General features: G+C 39.6%; 1 protein-coding gene across 1 annotated transcript in view; it reads left to right on the top strand.

Annotated features, from left to right (window-relative positions):
- Window positions 1-19,573, top strand: part of KIAA1549L (KIAA1549-like ortholog) — a gene marked incomplete at its 5' end in the record, with an annotated part of 66,063 nt that overhangs the window by 14,339 nt on the left and 32,151 nt on the right. Inside the window, 4 exons of the mRNA XM_010157915.1 lie at window positions 919-1,090; window positions 4,436-4,599; window positions 11,426-11,616; window positions 15,173-15,300. Coding sequence (XP_010156217.1) covers window positions 919-1,090; window positions 4,436-4,599; window positions 11,426-11,616; window positions 15,173-15,300 — 655 coding nt within the window. The remainder of the gene's footprint in view (window positions 1-918; window positions 1,091-4,435; window positions 4,600-11,425; window positions 11,617-15,172; window positions 15,301-19,573) is intronic.

Genomic DNA, 19,573 nt, shown 5'->3' with positions numbered 1-19,573 from the left:
TTAGCAACATTTTCCATTCAGTATTTTGAAATGATTGTATTTCATTTTCTCACTAATTTAGCCAACTGATGCTAGTCTTGGGGATTTCAAAGAGGATCTGTGTGCAAAAGTTGCATGAAAAGTTATCGCTTTTTTAAAAATTACATTCTCTTCTTCAAGAACTGCTTGTTGTGAGATATAAAAACAAATTACTACTTTTCTCATTTGCCCACAATTCTGTGTGTTTTCCCACTGGAAGAGTTTAAAAGGAGGAACTTTTATTTGCCAGAAGTGTGAACCTTTGTAAAATTTTCCATGACAATGTGACAAATTTTAGTCAGTAACATAATGGACAAGAATCACAAAACTCCTTTTTCCTCTCATCATTAGAGGTGTTTGACACTCTACTCTCAGGAAAGTTGTATGTACAGTGTAAAAATTCTGCAGGTGTTCTGTAGAATAAAATGGAAAAAGCATGGTTCTTTTTTATTGTCAGCCTGCAATCAAAAATAATGAGTTAAGAAGTACACTGTGAGGGGATTTTTCAACTGCAATATGCCAGCGAAGTACAATTTTCAATGTTAGGACAGATTTTAAGAATTCCCTCTTTACAGAGGACGGTAATGCCCAAACATGTGATCCTTTCCTCTGTTTTACTCTGTGCTTTTCTTAGTATAGGGTTTTATCTTAGGATTATGTTTAAAAATTTTTAAGGCAGTCAGTCCTCACTGCTCTTACTAGTCTAGACTATGAAGGGGAGAAGCTCTGATCTTGTGAGAATATTTGCATGGAGCTTAAGCTTACATGGGATCTAAAGGAGTTCTCTGTGTGCACTGTCTTCAAGTAGCTCCAGGTTTTGCAGTGGTATAATACAAACAGAGTTTTTTCTCTCTTGTTTTCTTTCTTTTCTTTCTTTCTTTTTTTTTTTTTTTCTGAAAGATGGTAAAAATTCAACGTATTCCAGGACCCAAGGAGCCGGCTGAACTGACATACTATACTTTATACAACGGGAAACCATTGCTGGGCACCGCAGCTGCCAAAATTTTGAGTACAGTTGACTCCCAGCGGATGGCCTTGACACTGGGTTATGTTATTCAAGTTCAAGCTGATCGTAAGAGTTCTTAAAAAAATTCTGTAGTTTAGTCCTTTATTTGTTCTACTTTTTTTTTTCTTTGTGAAAACACCAGTGTAGGCATGGGGACCCTGCACTGACTACAGACAATTTCATCTGCACCTTTCTGAGCAGCTGCTTAAGTTGTGCTGCTCTATGTTCTGTGTAAGACAGACTTGTCTTTTATCCTAGTAAATCAAAGATAGATACCAACTGTTGCTTAGCCAGTCACTGTAAACTCTACTGTGCAACTACTTTTACACACATACAGTGCTATGAACTGCACAACTTTATGGAATGGTAAAATCATAACTAACTCTGATGCTAAGGAAACCATGACACCACAGGCTAATGACTGCTGGGGCTAAATTGGTATTCAAATAACTTGGCCCAAAGTTAAATGGGGGGTGGAGGGTTATTAAGATCTGCCTTATTTTTGACTTGTTCAAAATAATGTACATTATTTCTATCTCAAGGGCTTATTTCTTTTTACGTAATAATTTTCACAAAAAACTTTGTAAAGTGAGGAACGTGCTTGTTAAAGATATTGTTTAGACATGAATCAGAAAAGTAAAGTTTGGCAGAACTGCTTATGTATACGTTCAATATTCAGATTCAAGATATCGTAGCATCGTTCAGAATAATGTGGCCAAAACCTAATTCATTATAGAAAAGTAAAGTAGTTTTAAATTCCTCTTTTAAGGCTTATGTCAGTTACTGACTGATGATGGGCAGAGGTGTTTTCTTAAATTTCTTTGGCTATTCCTGTATAGTTGACCCATAGTCAAAAAGCTGTGGTGGAGCTTGGAGGGGTTTTTGTACAATAACAGCTTAATGTATGAATTGATGCCTTCAGCTAACTGAATCTCTCCACTTTGCCAAGGTATTTATCCAGATGGAATCAAAATTATATAGTGGAATTCTGTAATGAATCTCCTTACTGGCTAAACAGCATATAAAATGAGACTCCCTGGTGCCATTATTTCTGCCTGTAGGAGCAGTGATATTGAAATCATTACATGTAATGCTGATGGGAAGAAAGAAGGAACCACTGTAATAAGTAATTGATGTTTCATCCAAAAACATATGACTGAGGAGAATGAAGTATGATATAATTTCCATAGAATGCACTACATACTGCCCTCGATCCTTGATTGAATCATGGTCTGTTACTGACTTTAGTTTTTCCTGCTTCCATAAAGTCAAGTATTTAAATTCTGAGCAACTTTGTTTTCCATGAGAATATTTCTTTAATGTATTTTTTACTAAAGCAACTATAGGTAATACACAGCAGTTTCCCAGCTCTTTGTGAAGTTTTGTGATTTATATGGGTATTTAGGTAATTATATGACATGTGCTGCTCATGTTCTATCTTTGTACTTCCATGGTCTGATAAGGCAGCCTCATTCATCTGTAGATTCTTACACAAGTTAAATACACACAGAACACCATAAGAAGAGAATATACAGAAATTGAAATGATGACCCTGGGTAACTGAGATTCTGAAGCGAGAGTATTTGAAATGTTGGCAACAGAACTATCTTTATACCTTATTATAGAAAAAATCCGTGTATTTCATTTTGGATATGGTATTTGTAGGCTGTCTGTATTCCCAAAGAAAATACTCTGTGTGCACTTCATTTTTACTCATTATAATTTCTCCTACAGCAGAATAAAAAGCTCTGTACCAAAATACAGTAAGAAAAGATACCTACCCTAAGGAGCTCACAATCTGGTTAGACAAGACAGATGAATAATAACAAAAAATATAGATGTTCCTCTTTTATAAGCGAGGGACTGCGTTATAGCAAAACGAAAGGCTTGCTTCAAAATCCACTCTCGTCTTGTTGAGTAGAATGAACCGTGGATTGACTTACTCAAGGTCACGTTGGAATCTGGCAATAGAATTAGAGATGTAAACCAGGATTCCTAAATGTCTGTCATATTAGCCATAAGGTCATTGCTTCCTTCACATTCCCTAGAAAGAATAATTACAGTTTTTCAACAATTGTTTGCTGCTCCCACAACAGCAATCTATAATTATAATTACTGTTATGTGATAAAATTCAGATTCATTTTCCTTCCCCATAGCCCTTCCATCCCCAAACTCGATGTCCAAAGTCAGTAATTTAGAATTACACAAGTCTATTGAAAAGTGAACCTTGAAAGGCTTCAGCCTGGCTTTAAGCATGTGGTTACTGTTAACACTGCGCAAGGGCTGTACCTAGTGGTGCTATTCTTACATCACACTGGCTTTGCAAAAAGTTGTAGATCTACAAAGAAAATAGGCTCAAGCTTCAGACAGGCGTTCAGCTGGCTTTTGTAACTGCTGCTGGACAAGATGCTAGGCATTTGAAGTCTGGTCCTGAAAGATGCTGAGTGCCTCTGACAGCTGATAAGCTCAATGACATTTGAAAGCGCCAGTCCCCTAGCAAATGGGGAAGGCTGCTTTATGCTGGTATTCACACAATTGCCTGTCCATGCCAGCAACCAGTAGCACAGGAAAATAAATGAAGATAGAGTAGTGAGGTCCACAAAATATTCCACTAAAACAAAATTCAGCATCATAAGGAGATTATCTGGTGTTTTTCCAGAAAGAAATGAAATGAGAGAACTGGGAATGGGTAAGACAGGAGGATGTCTTACATGTGCATGAGTTGAAGGTTCATACTAAGAGACTTTATTCTGATAAAATAGGATCTAAAACATTTTAGCTGAATTGTACCCTTTTCCTGGTGCCATTATTAATATATCTGCAAGTAGGTATTTCCATCCTCGTCATTACCCCTCCTACAGAAATGATGGATTAATTTCAAGCTTAACTATGATACAGTATTTCTAGAGCACAATAGAAGCATTTTCTTATTGCCTTATTGATAACAGTAATAACTATTAGCATGCTTAGCTTCATTGGTTTCGAAGAAACCCTCGCAGAGGCAGTAATTCTTTGATACCAGATATGGACTCTGTGTATACTTTTAACACATATGCTACCTTACTATAAGATGGTTTTCTGTTTCAAAAATAATTAAGGATGTAGTACTTCCACCTTATTTTGTTTAGTCTGTAAGTGGACCATTGGAGTGACGTCTAACATGGCATCTAATTTGACTTGGGAGTTGATAGCTGCTTTTGCAGTTGGCTATAAGTAACACAAGAGATTTGTGAATTGAACAGTGTTGCTGATTCTTTTTTTTTTTTAAAACTTATTAGTCAAATAGCTAGATTACTAATGATCCTTTCATAGTAGTTATGACATGAAGACAGTTGAGGACTCTTGGAAGCAATAGAAATCTTGTGTTCTCACAGTCCAACTTACTGATGTTGGTTTGCAATTTGCTGTAGCTGTGGTGAAGAATCCCCCGAACAACCTGTGGATCATTGCAGCGGTGCTGGCTCCCATTGCTGTGGTTACAGTTATCATCATCATCATCACAGCAGTTCTGTGCAGAAAGAACAAGAACGACTTCAAACCAGATACCATGATGAACCTGCCTCAGAGAGCTAAAGTGAGTGACCCATCTCCAGAGCCAAGGTGTCCATTTGCTTTCTGAGGTTTTTTTAACTGTGTTTCTCTGCTAGATGTAGTTGAAGGATGTTTGGAATTGAAATGGTCGTTACTCAGAGATTGGATCTTTGGACTTTTCTGTCCTTGATACCGCTGATCACAGCAATTACCCTTCTGTCCTACTCAGAACTCACCCCCTTCCTTTGCAGCTTGTCCCTTGCTGTATAGGTAGCAATGACAGAATAAACATTATGCAGTAATGTAAGGCACTGAGCCATAAGGGCTGAGTACGCTTGACTCAGGGCAGTTGCTTCCTTCATAAAGTTGAGGAAATAGGATATTGTGCTTAGGCCTTGTCAGCAGCACATCTCCTGTAGAACCTCATTCTCAAATCTGCGGCCTGAGCTGCTCCTACCTACTGCAGGTAGTAAGAGCTGAAGCTCTGGGCTTTGGCAACACTTCAGACCTGGTCTTAACCAGGAGTTCTCTAACCAGCTGCTAATTCAGAAAGGACACTCTTTGAATTACTTTCAGAAAATTTCTCCTAATGCTATGGTTTTTTACATGTTTTGAACTTTCTGATCTATTTGAGGATATTGTTGATTGGGTTAAACCAATAATATTTTCCTTAAATGTACTAATCCATATCAATTACAAGATTTTTTTTCTAAATCAAATGTCTTTCCAGTTTGATTTTCTGCCTCTATGAGGAAAATGTCACACAATACTGATTTGTCTCTGTAGTGAAAAAAGTCTGCCGCCTTAATGCTGCTAATAAATGACTCTTAAACAAGGCCACCCAAAGTTAGGAGGTTTTAGCCTACAAAGCATGTGTGTAAGTTATACTGTTCCTTTGCCCTTTTAACTGACTTTGTTCTTTCCATTGACATGGGATTGAAACAACAATGCAGTTTAGGCTCAGCTGGCAACTGAGCACCACACAGCTGGTCGCTCACTCCTCCAGCAGTGGGATGGGGAGGAGAAAATACAGGGAAAACTCATGAGTTGAGACAAGGACAGAGAGGGATCACACAGCAGTTATGGTCATGGGCAAAACACACTCGACTTGGGCAGGGGTGGAATCAGATGAAGTAGTTACCAGTCAAATCAGAGTAGGACAATGAGAGAGAAAAATAGATCTTAAAAACACCTTTTTCCCTCTCCCTTCCTCCTGGGCTCAGCTTTGCTCCCCATTTCTCTACCTCCTCCCCTGACAGCGGTGCAGGGTGATGGGGAATGAGGGTTGTGGTTAGTCCTTCACCCATTGTCTCTGCTGATTCTTCCTCCTCAGGGGAGGATCCTCCCCCTCTGCCCCCGCCCCCTCCCATGGGAGACAGTCCCCCATGAACTTCTCCAAAGTGAGTCCTTCTCATGCGCTGCAGTTCTTCACAAACTGCTCCAGTGGGTCCCCACTTGGGGTGCCGTCCTTCAGGAGCAGCCTGCTCCAGCCTGGGCTTCTCAGAGTCACAGCCTCCTTCAGGCATGCCCCTGCTCTGGTGTGGGGTCCTCCCTGGGCTGCAGGGAGGTCTCTGCTCCCCCATGACTCTCCTTGGCTGCAGGGCACAGCCTGCCCTCTCACCACAAGCTGTGGAGAAACCTCTGCTCTGGGTACCTCTTCCCTGCCTTTCCACACTGGGAAAGGGTGGGTGCCTAGTTGTCTCTCTCACATCCCACTCCTCTCTCTGCTAGAGATCCCCTCTTAAATAAATAAATCCGAGGCATTAATTGGCTCAGCCTTGGCCAGGGGTGAGTCTGACTTGGAGCCAAGGAAGTCTCTAGCAGTTTCTCACAGGAGCCACCTCTGTGGTCCCTCCCCTCACCCTACCAAAACCCCAGTACACAAATCGAATGCAAATAATTCCTTTCTCAGGTTTCCTCATGCTACAGACAGCAGGATTATTGTGGTTTCAGCTCTGTTGCTCTGATGAAAAATGTAGATTGGAGGGAGAGTTGAAGGAAGGCAAGATGCAGATGACAGCTCTTTTCTCCACATCTTAGGCTCGTTGCAGATGAGTGCAGCTGGTGCCAGTTGGAAAAGACATTTGTATTAAAAACGGTACACAAAAGACATTTCCGTTTTGTTTCCAGTACGCTCATCTATTTATCCAGTGTTGCCAAACCAGTGTTAAGACTAGATCTGCAAAAGTGAAGCAAGCAGTATCACAAGCAAAAATTCATACCATTGCAGTGATATCTTATAATGTCTCATTGAAACCTCAAATCCTGCTTTATTAGGGGCTGTTGCAAATACAATGCACCACTTGATTCTTCTCATATGCAATCTTAGTCCCAGCTAAAGGACACAGTAAGACTAAATTTGCACATTGTTTTGAGCTGGCCATCATTATGGATGCTTTACAGCTGAAGAAAGTTGCTATTTTAGAAACAAAAAAAAAAGATTGCTGGTTGAAGTTACAGTACAGAAAAAGGCCTTGAAAGTGGAAATGTTTACTTTTCCCTGGAAAATCAGCTTTACTTAGGCTGTAAGATATATGGTCAGGTTAAAAGCCATTCAGTCAGGTTGTGTTTGTATCAGCAGCCGATGTGGTCAGACAAGCTGGATGTGCAGAACACAACAATTGGTGCTGAGCTCCCAGCATCCACACTATGCTCGTTTCAGGAGATTTTCCTCCAGACTTGCTCACATTTGTAACTGTAGTGCAGTAGTCCCGTTCTAGAGTGCATTTCCCCTTTTTGGGTATATTTTGAGATTCCATAAAATTTAATTTAAATCTTTATGTAAGAAGTGATGCATTTCAGAATGACACCTAATTTGATTTCTGCTTAGTTTCACAATGACGGCTCCATCAAAAAGTTTCAACCAGATCTATCAGGCAGAACCTGATATATGGGCCGTGGCAGATAAGCTATGCAGCGGAACAGGGAATGAACTGGTTTTGTCATTCCTGATTTTGTCACCTTTACTTAAAATAAAGCTAAGAAATGTATTTTGAGAAAATAATGAAATAAGGGCATTTTGAAAATAACTATTTTATTTTGAATTCCAGCATTAGGGATATCAGAAATAGTGGTAATTACTTGAACTGTAATTGCTACATTTCATGTAGTTTGGCAGTACAAACAGCTGATGACCATGCATCTATATCACATTTAAAATGAATATATTATATTTCATGGCTTAGAGAAGTGCCCAAGACTGCTTGATTAATGCTGAATCTGTTCCGTAAGTGGAGTCACAGCAGAGTGAATTTTAGTTTAAGCAGGAGCTTTAGTATTATGTTTCTGTGTGTTTGAGATTTGCTGTTGAACCACTGGAGCAATTTTTGAATATCCAGAAAGCAGTATAGAGAGGAAAAGAGAATATTATGTGATAACCGTGACCTTGGATTTCAGTTTTGTTTTCAGTGGTGTTGTTTTATGTGTTTGAATTCAAAAGTCCTGTACCAAGGGGACTGGCAGAGTGGAGCTGCCTGTTCAGCGCTGCAGTCCTGCTGCTGCTGCTGGGAGCAGTTTTTTTTTGCAGAGCTCCTGCCACATCCCTCCAGAGGATCCATCCCGTGCCAGCGGGATAGGATGCACGAACACAGCACGGAGGGGTAATGAAACATTTAGCCTTAAATATCCTTCTGTAGCTGGGGGAGGTGATGTAACATAACATAAGGCTTGCTGCCTGTGCCTGGTAATTTAAGAATGACTTTGTTGTAACAGACAGAAGGCTAAATAAATAAAGTATAAAAATGACCTTTCATATGTAACGCAGTTTATAGTATTCTTCTTTAGAATTGTGTTGCTGTTCTGAATTGCCTTACCAGTCAGGGACATCTGGACTAAGTTGCAAGGAAAAGGGACTGTTTTGTGGTTGTTTTTTTTTAATTGACTCTCCAATTTTAAAATTAAAGGAAGTCAAAATTTGAATTGGTGAAATTCTGATTGTAATTTATTTTAGTAGTCTTTCAATGCTGTTTTTATTTTAAGTAACTGGTTTTACTTAGGTTATGGATAGACGTTAGGTTTTACCTCCCTTGCTTTCTAATTTGCAGCATGCTTTTTTAATGGATGTGATTTGATTTGTCACCTTTCCTTTCTTTTAGGGAATGAATGCATGAGCTTGCAGGTAAACAGAGTTAAGTTCTGCAGCATAAGACCCACAAGCAAAAGCAAATACTGCAGCCCATGAGAAAACAACCACTATCAATTTGATAAAGGGCATTGACAAAAAAGATTAGAGAAACTGTCCGTGTACATGGGTATATATGTAGAAGGGAGGGGCTGATCATCCTTCTTTTCTTTTCTTTCCTTTTCTTTCTTTCTTTTAGAAAAATATTAGTGTCTTTTTCATGATCATTACAAGGAAAAGAAGTCCCAGAAACAACTCCCTGTATTCAATCTGCCCTTTGCCAGGGAATGTAATTTAATGGTCCCATAATTCATTTATTATTTCAAAAGCAATACTCAAATCCCAGTCCTTTGGTCTTTCTCGGTATTGTAACTGCATTGGACATCTCTGCTTGCAGTGCTTCAGCAGTGCCTGATCGTGATTTAATCTTGCCAGTTCCCTTCAGGGGTGGTAAAGCCATCTGCTCCTGTGGGCTTTTACAGAGCAGGGTTCCAAGATCAAATCTTATTTAACGCAGTATGTCTGCTGATGAAGATGGCTTTTTCAGCTCTTCCTTTATTGCAGTTTGTTACTTGATATGGTGGTAAGTAGAACTCAGATTAAAATAATCCTTCATTTTCTTCCTTTGGCAGATCCAAGCTGGGACTCTGCAGAGTTCTGTAGAGATTCTCATGCTTTGCTGCTTCTAGTTTGGTTTTGGTAGTGTTGTTGGTTTTTTTGTTTGTTTGGTTGGTTGGGTTTTTTTAAATAAGATATGAAGTATAAGTTGCAACTTTTACACTTTCAAAGGCAGGATGGAGAAATAACTGATAATCAGCTTTTCCCTTCCTTTTTTGCAGAGTATCTAGGAGGGTCGTGACTAACACATGACATAGATTATAAGGTTGAAAAACATTGCTTTGGTTAAAAATATTGCTGTCTAGAACGTTGTGCAGTAGTTCTTTCCAGCTGTCCTTCACACAGCTTCTACTTTGCCATTCTTTATTCCTTTCCCTTTCTTCATTTCCTCCCTTTCTAGCTAATTTGGCGGCTGCTTTTGTGGTACCCTGCCTTCAGAGGAGGGCAAGCAGAAGGCTCTGTCAGGGGCGATACAGTCATGACTTGTCATGGCGTGGTGATGGTGAATTGGCATTTCTCTGATATGTTGCAAGTTTCATCACGGTAATGTGTGGGGATGCCTGTTCTCCCAAAACAACATTACACCAGTTAGTGTCTCCCTAATGCACTGGAGCTACTTATCAGAGGAATACTGAAGTATGTAAGCACTTCAGAAATCAGCAACCTCAGTTCAAACAGGAGATTGGGAACGTGATGTAGATCCCCATAAAAAAATGCGTATTTTATTTTGTTTTAAATAACAGAAGAAGGCCCCGTTTTTTCAGGCTGAGATTGCCTATGCAATTAATCTGCATTTATAGCTATAGCCCAGATCTAGGAAGGGACAAAGCATGGGAAAATGGTGGTGTTTTTTTGGTTGTGTGGTGTTGGGTGTTTTTTTTTTTTCTTCAGAGCTCATCCTTTTTCTGTGCCATCAGCAAATTTTTTTCTTTTTTTTTATATCCAGCTGATTTTCTTCCAGAACCAATATTCAATGACAGCATGACAGGAACCTGAGACAGACTATTCAGTTATTAACTGTCTAATTCTGGTGTGTTTTCCAAAGTATGTTCAAGGGTTAAAATCACTATTGTTCACCTTTGAAGTGTTTATGCTGCTTTTTTAGCATTCTAGCAATAGTCCTTGTACTTCAGGAAGAGCTTTCTTCCAGTTTTTGGTAAAATAATTCAACTTAGTTTACAAAGAATCTTTTTTTTTTATGTTACATATTATTTTTTCCAGAGGTGGTGAAGAATTGCTTGGATGTTTTATTTTTTGTGTGTGTTTTCTGTTTGTTCTGACCTTCTCTTGTTTTCCAATAGAAAGGTTGGTTGGTTTTTGCTTTGTGGGTTTTTTTTTTTTCTTCCTTTTTTTTCCCCAATAGAAATCGCAGTTTGAAAAGTTGTTTTGTTTAAATGCTTTAATTTTTCTATTAAGAGCATCCACCTTTTGATGGCTGCTTTCCCCAGAAGGCATGTGTCAGTTCCGCTTGTTCCTTGCAGGGGCAGCAGGGAAAGCCCTGTGGGGTTCGGGGCAGGAGATGCTGGGAAGACGGCCCTCGGTTGCCTTGCTGCGAGGCTCTTGCAAATGTCGCTTCCCAAGAGAAACAAGTGAAGTCAATAACAACCTTCCCAGTAGGCAACTGGCAAGCTAAGGGAAATATAATTTCACTGATCTGAAAAAGATCCTTTTCTGGGAAATGTTGCCCATGAAACTTTCATGTGTGCCTTTTTTACTTTGTCTTGATTTGGAATAAATTACTCCTACGCTCTTTGGAAAGACAAGATTTTTTTCATAGAGTAAGTTTTCAATTTTCTATATGATCTTATTTTTCTCCCTCTTTATTTTTAGTTCTGTATGTTAGTTCTCCCATTGTCTGTCAAAGGAATTTCTGGGGGTAACAGCAGGGTAAGAAACGCTAGCCAAGATCAATTTTGCACTAACTAATCCTGTTTAAAATATGTGGAATGGAGGTCTCATCAGAAAATTACATTGCTGTTGGACATTCATATGGCAATCTACATAGTTTTACCTGTCACTTATGTAATAAAAGAAATTAAGGGGTAGTGGAAAATTTCATATTTAAATGGAAATTTTATATCAACATATGATGCATGCTGGAAAGTTTTTTTTCTCTCCCTTTTTGTTGCAGCCAGTACAAGGCTTTGACTATGCCAAGCAACACTTAGGTCAGCAGGGAGCTGAAGATGAGGTTTTACCTGTAACTCAGGAGACTGTCGTACTTCCACTTCCAGTTAGAGATGCTCCTGCCTCCCAGGAGAGAGAAATTACTCAGGATGGGAGCACCATCAAAACTGCCAAATCCAATGAAACAAGGAAAAGGTATGGACTCGCATGTTTTCAGAGGGGTGGAATGGGGTGCATGCTGTACATTGCTTATGGAAAATCTGCAAGATTTGGCACCCAGGCTCTGCATGTAGCAGATAGTTCCTCCATGATATATTCTTGGCATAATGCTGGTCTGTACTGGATGTGTAAGATTGCTGCAAAATACAAGAAAGAAACAAAGTGAAGCCTTCACAGGCTGTACATGCAGAGAGGAGGTAAACAGGAGTGGCACTCACATGCATGCTGGTGACGAGATGAACCCAAACAAAACATGGGATCTGGAGCAGGAACATTGGTCATTTCTCAAATGAACCAAAGGACAGGACCTCAGCCACTGTAAGTTGCTGTAGCTCCACTGACAGACTCTGTCATTCCAGAATTGGACGCAACATCTTCATTAGCAGAAGGGCAAAGCCTAAATATTTATGGAAGACGTCTAGTGCCAAAGCATCTACAGCAGGACAAAACTTTTGAGACTATAAGAATAGATTAGATAACATCAGTGTCTAGGGTAAAGTGTCCCAGGTTTGTCTACAGGGTTGTAGGATCACAGATTAGAAGGTCCCCAGGAAGCTATCTGGCTCTTCCTCTTCTTCACTGCAGGGTCAAATACACCCCTAACTCAGCTTTATCTGATTTTTTTTTTTTTTTTTAAAGTCTTCCACCGGTGGGATGATCACAGCCTCGTCACGTAATCTGTTCTTCACTACATTTCCTGTTAGGAAGTTTTACCTCATGTCTACCCTCGATCATCACCAGAATACTTGCATGGCACAGGGCTCGCCTCCTGAAGTGACTTGATAACATATAGGAGTATCTCGCTAGTGAAGAGAAATTCTATAGAAAAATCATATCTTCATAGCTGAGTCACCTCATCTTGTACTTGACGCACAATGGTATTTGCTCCTTTGGGGAAATGGAAGAGCTTGTAAAACTCAGTGCGGTGTTGCAGTACGCTGTGACAGGGATGCACCGGAGTCACATGCAGTCACAGGAGGTGCCACACTGAAAGGTGTCAGCCCACATAGCATGGGGCTGGAGGACCCCTGGGGAGATCTCCCTATTGGTCTTCCTACAGAAAAGTGGAAAGAGAAGGATCCTGAGCTGGTGTCTGGTTTGGCATTCTTCTCTGGTTGTATGGTAAATCACCTGGAATACGGAGAGAGCTGTCTGCAGGGAGTACTGATAGAGAAGAATGAGCCAGCTGAGAACTACCCTGGTTCCTGCGATTCCTTCGCTGGGTTTGGGTGTAAACTGTTATTATGCCCTTTAATGTCAGTGATGCGCTGTTCACACCATAAATCACTCGAACCGTGGGAGTCAGGTTGTATAGTCCGTGTGAACCAAACAGCACTTGTCCCTTCTGTCCTCACGAAATGACAGATGGAAGATGACTATGACACTGGCTGTGGTTGCTGGTGCTGGGCCCCCACAGGTCAAGTCTTTGCAGGAACTGTTCTTTAATATGGCTTGAAGCCTAAGCTGTGTGTAAATACACACAAAAAAGATAAACCAGTTGTATTAATTAATGCGCTAACAAATGTGATTAAGCACTTCAGTCAGTCCTTTGAATGAGAACAGAAATCCCCCTCTACTTAATTTGCACAACTTTAAACAAATGTTGATAAGCAAATTGATCCAGGAATTCACAGGAAAGTTATTCCCATTATAAAATGTGTTGAACCTTGGTGCCTTTCTAACTAAGAGTTAGTTTTGCCTCCTTCAGGGTGATTACTTGAGTAAGTGAGAACATGCAGAATTTTAGTCTTTTTCATTCCCAGGAGCTATGTCTGGGGATGAAATTTAATGGTTTCTGAAGATGAAGAAATATTTCTTGACCTTTATGTATTTGCTCTTTTATCCAGACCACTTTGCAGCCTGGAAAGGTCAATTTAAATCAGATTGCCATGAAGTGGCTGGTAACTGATCAGAATATCTTCTGTGATATTACCGCTGAAGGAAACTTCACAGTTAATAACACGATGGCCACTTAAAAAGGATGAATATTTATATTAGTGGTAGCAGAAATGATTATGAAAGCTATCCATGCTCACTTCTTTTCCTTGTTCCCAAGTGGAGCTTTTCTTGAGGTGTTGGTCCGTCCCTGGATGAATTTTTTTTATTGAGCTGGGTTTATTCGTTAGCAGTGTCAGACGGGTTTACAGGGGAGAAATGCTACTTTTCAAGAATATTTATTCTCAATAGAGTTTCACAAGAAAATCCTCAGGCTGAGCTGAGCTGGGCTGCATGCTGAGTTTTCCTAAAGCCCTGTAGCTGGAAAGAGCCTGTCTCAAATGATACATATTTTCACCTACGCTATCTTCAAAAGAGAGTCTCCAAGAATTACTTTTCTCTTAATTGTCCCTTCCTGTTCTGACCACAGTAAATGCTCTTTACCTACACCAGACAGGGCAGTTAGAGCTGGAGGTAAATGAATGTTTCAAGCTGTCAATATAGTATTGGCAATAATTTACGGGATGTTTTTTACAGTTGTTTTAATTTATTATCATTTGCTGGATATAAAGCCATTGTGACAGCAATAGAACTTGATTTTTTTTTTTTCTCTGTAAATGGAACTCCTTGTGACTAAGTCCATTTTTTCTCTGCAATGCAACCTCTTCACATTATCATGTCATTGGCCATGGCCATGATGATTCAGAGAGGTAAATTGCAGACAGGCACATGAGAAACTACACAGTTTCGCAGATAGTTCTCATTCCTGTTGTGGCAGGTTTAATGTGTAGGAACAATTAGACACTCTGTTTGGATGTGGAGTAGCACCAAATTAAACTTTTTCTACTTTAGCCTGCTTTTACTAGCCTGTGCATTAGGATTTGAGTGATTTTCCCACTCCAAAAAGAAGATCTTGCACCCAGTGCAGCCCGGAGTTATGCTGCCCTTTTTTGTTCTTGCTTCTCATTGGGAGTGAGCACACAGTTGTTCTGCTCTGCCCTTCATCTTCACCCTGTGCAGGGACCAGTTTCAGGGCAAGGATATGCAATGGATGAGTAAAACAAGCATTTTCTTAGGAGTTTCAGCAAATAGTGGTGCTGGCTAAACCATGTTATATGGTAAAAAGGAGAATTTTCTTATCACATTGTGTTTGCATACACCTAAGTGAGTGACTGAATTTTGCATTGTGGCTGACAAAATAGCTGAGTATAAATGCAGGTTTAATAATAAAGAAATTCAGTTAGCCATACATATATAAAAACAAGGGTCTGCTTTGTTTTAGCTGTATAAATGACACTGAATTGATAACAGGATGTTTTGTCCTCTGCAGTGCTGCTTCTGTCATTGTGGGGGTTGTGCATGCGAAGTGCTTGCTTTCGATGCCCATCAGCTCTCAGCTAATTGATAAGTCGTGTTCTCCTACAGTCGCTCTGTTCCTGCCTTTACTCTGTGTGTGGGCTGTTTTATATTCTATCTCCTTTCGGTACAAAATCAGACTCAAAAACTCACTGATGCAAACTGTGCAAATGTAATAACCTTGAAACGAGGCTTATAAGGAAGAACTCACAGCCTTCCTTGTTGCTATGGTTACTTGCAGCCGGTCCCCAAGTCAGAACGGCTCCATCATCAGCAACGGGTCCGGAAAGCCCAGCTCTGGTCGGAGCTCCCTCCAGAAAGTAATGGCACCACAAAAAGTGACACAAGAGGAAGGAAGGAAAAGAAATGGTGAGAAGCGTTTCTTGATGAGAGCTGCTCGCAGTCGGCCCTGTAGCGGTACCCACACAGGCGCTAGCTATGTTGAAACCACCTCCCTGTACCTTCAGCAGTACCTAGGCATTTTCTGTTCATAGTTGTTTGTTTTTTTCTCTTTTACTGTTATAACTTGTTCTCAACCTCACACAAAACAGTGTGGTGTTTACTCTGTGTGTGGGCCTTTGCAAGTTTTTGTTCTTTTTTATTTTTCTTTTTTCTTTAAATACCAGTAAACTAATAAAGACATGATACTGTGTAGTAGGTGGACGGGGTTTACAACCTTTTTTCTGTGTAAAGCACAAAGATAGTAATTTCCATTATGGCTGTTGCTGAGCTGGCCTCGATCTGATGAAGATGGATTAATTAGGTAAAAATAAATTTAAGAAAAATGCGGGACATCCAGAGCTTTAGCTTTCCATCTCTTATCATTCACATCATACATTATTTTTATTAATACTTAACCAACAGCTATTTCTGATGCATCGAGGATGTGACTCCCGGTGTTTTTCACAAGCCCTTGGTTGATGATGGTGACCTTGTGACTTGAGATGTATTGGGAACATATAATGAGAATAGAATGCAATCCCCTTTCTTCCTTGCTTTTCTTTTGTCTGTCTCTACTTATTTCTCCTGAGTTATAGCTTTGCTTCCATAGTTATATTTTCCAAATGAATAGAAAAAAATGTGGTTGAACCAATTGATCGTTTCCTCTAAAGGGAGGGAATTAAACTGGATGTGGTCTCATCGTATTCTGTTGTGAACACAAGTCTGTAATTCTTCTTCGTTAAAAATGTAAGTGTGGAAAAGAGGACTTGGATAAAGAAAAATATCTTAGTGTAGGTCTATTCTCCTTTCTCCAGTAAATCAGCCAAGTAACCTCTGCGGAGGCGATGCTGGTATCATATCATCCTTGGATGATCGTTATGCCTAATACTGAAGTGTCACACAAAGGTGTTGCTGTTTTAGCAGGAATACAGTGCGATATAGAGACAATCATTGCACCAAAGATGGCCTTTGTTCTGTACGGCAAAAGCATGCTACTTTTTTTAAGTGTCCTCTGTCCTTTCCACACATGTACTGTAGAGCACTGCATCTTGTGGGGACCATATAATTGATAGAGCCGTAGTAATCTGCTTTTAACTCAGCTTCACTGAGATTTATGCACGTTTGCACATTCAGAAAGAAGTGGTTTACTTTCTTTCATTATGTGTTTTATATGTCACCTGTACTGCTTTCTTCTGACAGACTTGTGACTTTACTGATTACTCCAGACCTGCAATAATAAGTATTCTGACTAGTTTTTCTCAAAAAGGCCTTTTTTTTTTTCTTCATAGAGAGCATAACAATATTTAGTTATTCTATGTTTCAAGGATTGTAATTAATTTTTCACTGTTTCCAATACAGCTCATTTACAGGACAGCAACATTTATGGTGTAGTGTGAAAAGCTGTAATTTATGCTTTTTTTATTTTTTTTTTTTATGCTCTACCCAGGGAAGTCAGTATTAAAAAACAGTGTCAGGCGACATTTACCTGTGTAGGTAAAATAACTTAGTGAAGGTATTTTTTTGTTTGTTTTGTTAGGTTTTAAATCTTCTAAGAAAATTTTTAAGAACTTCCAGTTTCTCTGTTAAAGAATTGACTAACACCTAACATTTTCTCTTCTGATCTGGGCTGTAGTGTAGAACATACACGTGCTACTTAAAGAAACCTTTCCATGTAGTATAAAGGCATGTACACACTTTGTTTTAAATCTGAATTTCATTATCATTCTAGCTTTAACTTTATTTGATAACAGTAACTAGGCCTTTTTCAAATCATGCAGGAAACTAATAACTGCTTTAGTTATGTGTTTATCTTGCCTTCTCTTTTTCTGAGAAAAAGCCTGAGTAATGTTTTTGTTTAATCTGGTCAAGGTGCTCCCTGTCAGGAGCAGCAAAGGAACTAAATGATTTCTAGGAAAACGTCTTTAGTGTGTCATAGCCATAGACAGGCTGTTTCCATCTGGCTATTGTGGCTTTGATGGAACCAGTGCATGAAATGCTTTTCCTGCAGAGCCCTCCTTCTGGGAGAGACTTCAGCTGCTTCCAGAGGATCTTCCTTCACTCAACTTACGTGGCCCTACAAAGGGTCACCTAGGAGTTTCCAGGCACAGTTATGAAGGGGAATAAATATATTGTTCACTAGTAAAGAGATGGGGACTTTTTTGCTCTAAGCATATTTTTAAGATCTGTTTAAGAGAGTTCCCTGACACAACCCTTTCAGAACAACTTCTGAGAAGGAAGAGAGGGCCATGGGAAATGAAATGGCCTCCCCCTTACTAGAATTACAGACCTTGACTAAGGTTTATTTTTTTTATGCATGTGCAGATGTGGTTTTGAGCTGTGTGATCCTAAATGCCTATTGAAGCTGAAGTAATAAAAAACCACACAAAACGCAAACAAAAATCACGACACCCATTAGTTTTCATCGTGGAGCTTACACATTGTTCCCCAGTGCTATGATTATCAACACTGCTGTCATCTTGGATATTTTGTTCTTTTTGCAGGGTTTTATCTTTATCCAGCATGATTAACATCAATAGAATATGTTGGCTGTTTTTCCTTCTAGTTTAAGAAAGAAGCTGCTTTTCTCCTGGTGGTTTGTCTGAACCTGCTCCAGCCCTCTAGCCTGGTCGTAGGCTAATGCCTCTAATGCGCATGTCAGCAAAAGCAGCTTCATATTTTCTTCTTTGAAAAGCAACATCTTAAAACTGGAATGAATCCCTTGATGGTCACATGTTTGATGTGGGGACTCCAAGTTAGAATGGCTCATTAGTTGCCATAGTTACAGACCAATTTTAGATTCTATTTCTTGCTGACATTTAGTTACATGGAAAACTGACAGCACTGGTTGTTACCTCAGCACATAAAGCCTATATGTCTTGTATCAAAATTGACTCCAAATGGAGTGTGTCAGGGGTAAGAGTGACAGTGTGAAACCACCACAGACTGACAGGCTTGGCTTAAGAACCTGATGCTGTGAAGGATCAGGAGAACTCTTTAGCTGAGCTTTGTTTTTACAGAAAACATGAATAAAATATCTATTTATGTTACAATAATGATAAGGGTTTTTTAAGGTAATAACGTTTCTTTCCTTTTGTTTTCTTTGGAAAATATTTATTATCATTTTGATAGGATGTTTGCTTTCTAAAAGTTGATGAGTTGGGCTTTCATTTACTTTGGACACTGAAAGAAAAAACGTAGTGTCCAATTGTCTATGTTAGATGACTGTGAGATGAATGAACCAGCCAACAGAGGTACTGGCAATTTCCGAGACGGGTTTGTAGGAGCATGGAATAGAATAACAGGATATTAGCACTTTCACCTCTTGTTTTATCAGGCCTAACATCGTTCAGAGAGAAACAAATGGCTGAACCCACATGTACTTAAAGAATTATAGTAGCCTACAATAAAAACATTTCTTTCACCAGCTCCTCACAGAATGAAGCTGGTCAAAGTTATCTAGGTCATTTTTCCAAACCTTGACTGCTTGATCTTGCAACCTTCCTGTTAGTATCTTTGTGAGGTGTGATTGCTGTTTGCTTTGAGAAAAATGAAAACTTGCTAGCAATTCTCAGTGAAGCATATGACTCCATACCTTTTGGGCTGAAAACTCGTGTAGTTGAGCCCAGTTTTGTACTTGATCATTGCCATCACAAAAGGACACACAACACAGGTGAATATTTTTCAGAGTCAATCTTGTGTAAGAAATCTTCCTTTCCTCCTCCTAGGGATCACAGCTGGAACACTTGCATCTTCCAAGTATTTGGACATTGTCTTTAAATACAGATGGAACTTTCCAGAAACAGTTCAGTCAGGGGCCTCACTCCTTCTTTTAAATATCAGTCTCTAAGACTATAATTTTCTCTGTCCAGGCAGAAGTTGTCTTATAAATTTTTAATTGTTTTTTCCTTCTGTTCTATGTAGGGATATCTGAAAATCAGACAGCTGCAGGAACAAAGTACCGGGGAGGAAAACTTGGCTGTATTATTTGCTTAGTTAAAATCAAAGGGATTTTTGGATGTAACTCAGCCATGCTATGATAGATTGCCTCCTTTATTCTGTGGAAGTGTGGACCACCAGTTTTCACACTGTCTGATGTGGCAGCTCAGCGTCAGAGTCAGTTTTTCTGAATTTCTGAGCAGTCGTCTGAGGTGACTCAAATCAAAATGAAACATGGCAACAGCAGCTGAATCCAGTAGCAGCG

The sequence above is a fragment of the Eurypyga helias genome, unplaced genomic scaffold (assembly GCF_000690775.1).
Source record: "Eurypyga helias isolate BGI_N326 unplaced genomic scaffold, ASM69077v1 scaffold11508, whole genome shotgun sequence".
NCBI lineage: Eukaryota > Metazoa > Chordata > Aves > Eurypygiformes > Eurypygidae > Eurypyga > Eurypyga helias.
Note: the sequence above shows the minus strand (reverse complement) of the source record. Positions and strands in the feature narration are given on the sequence as shown.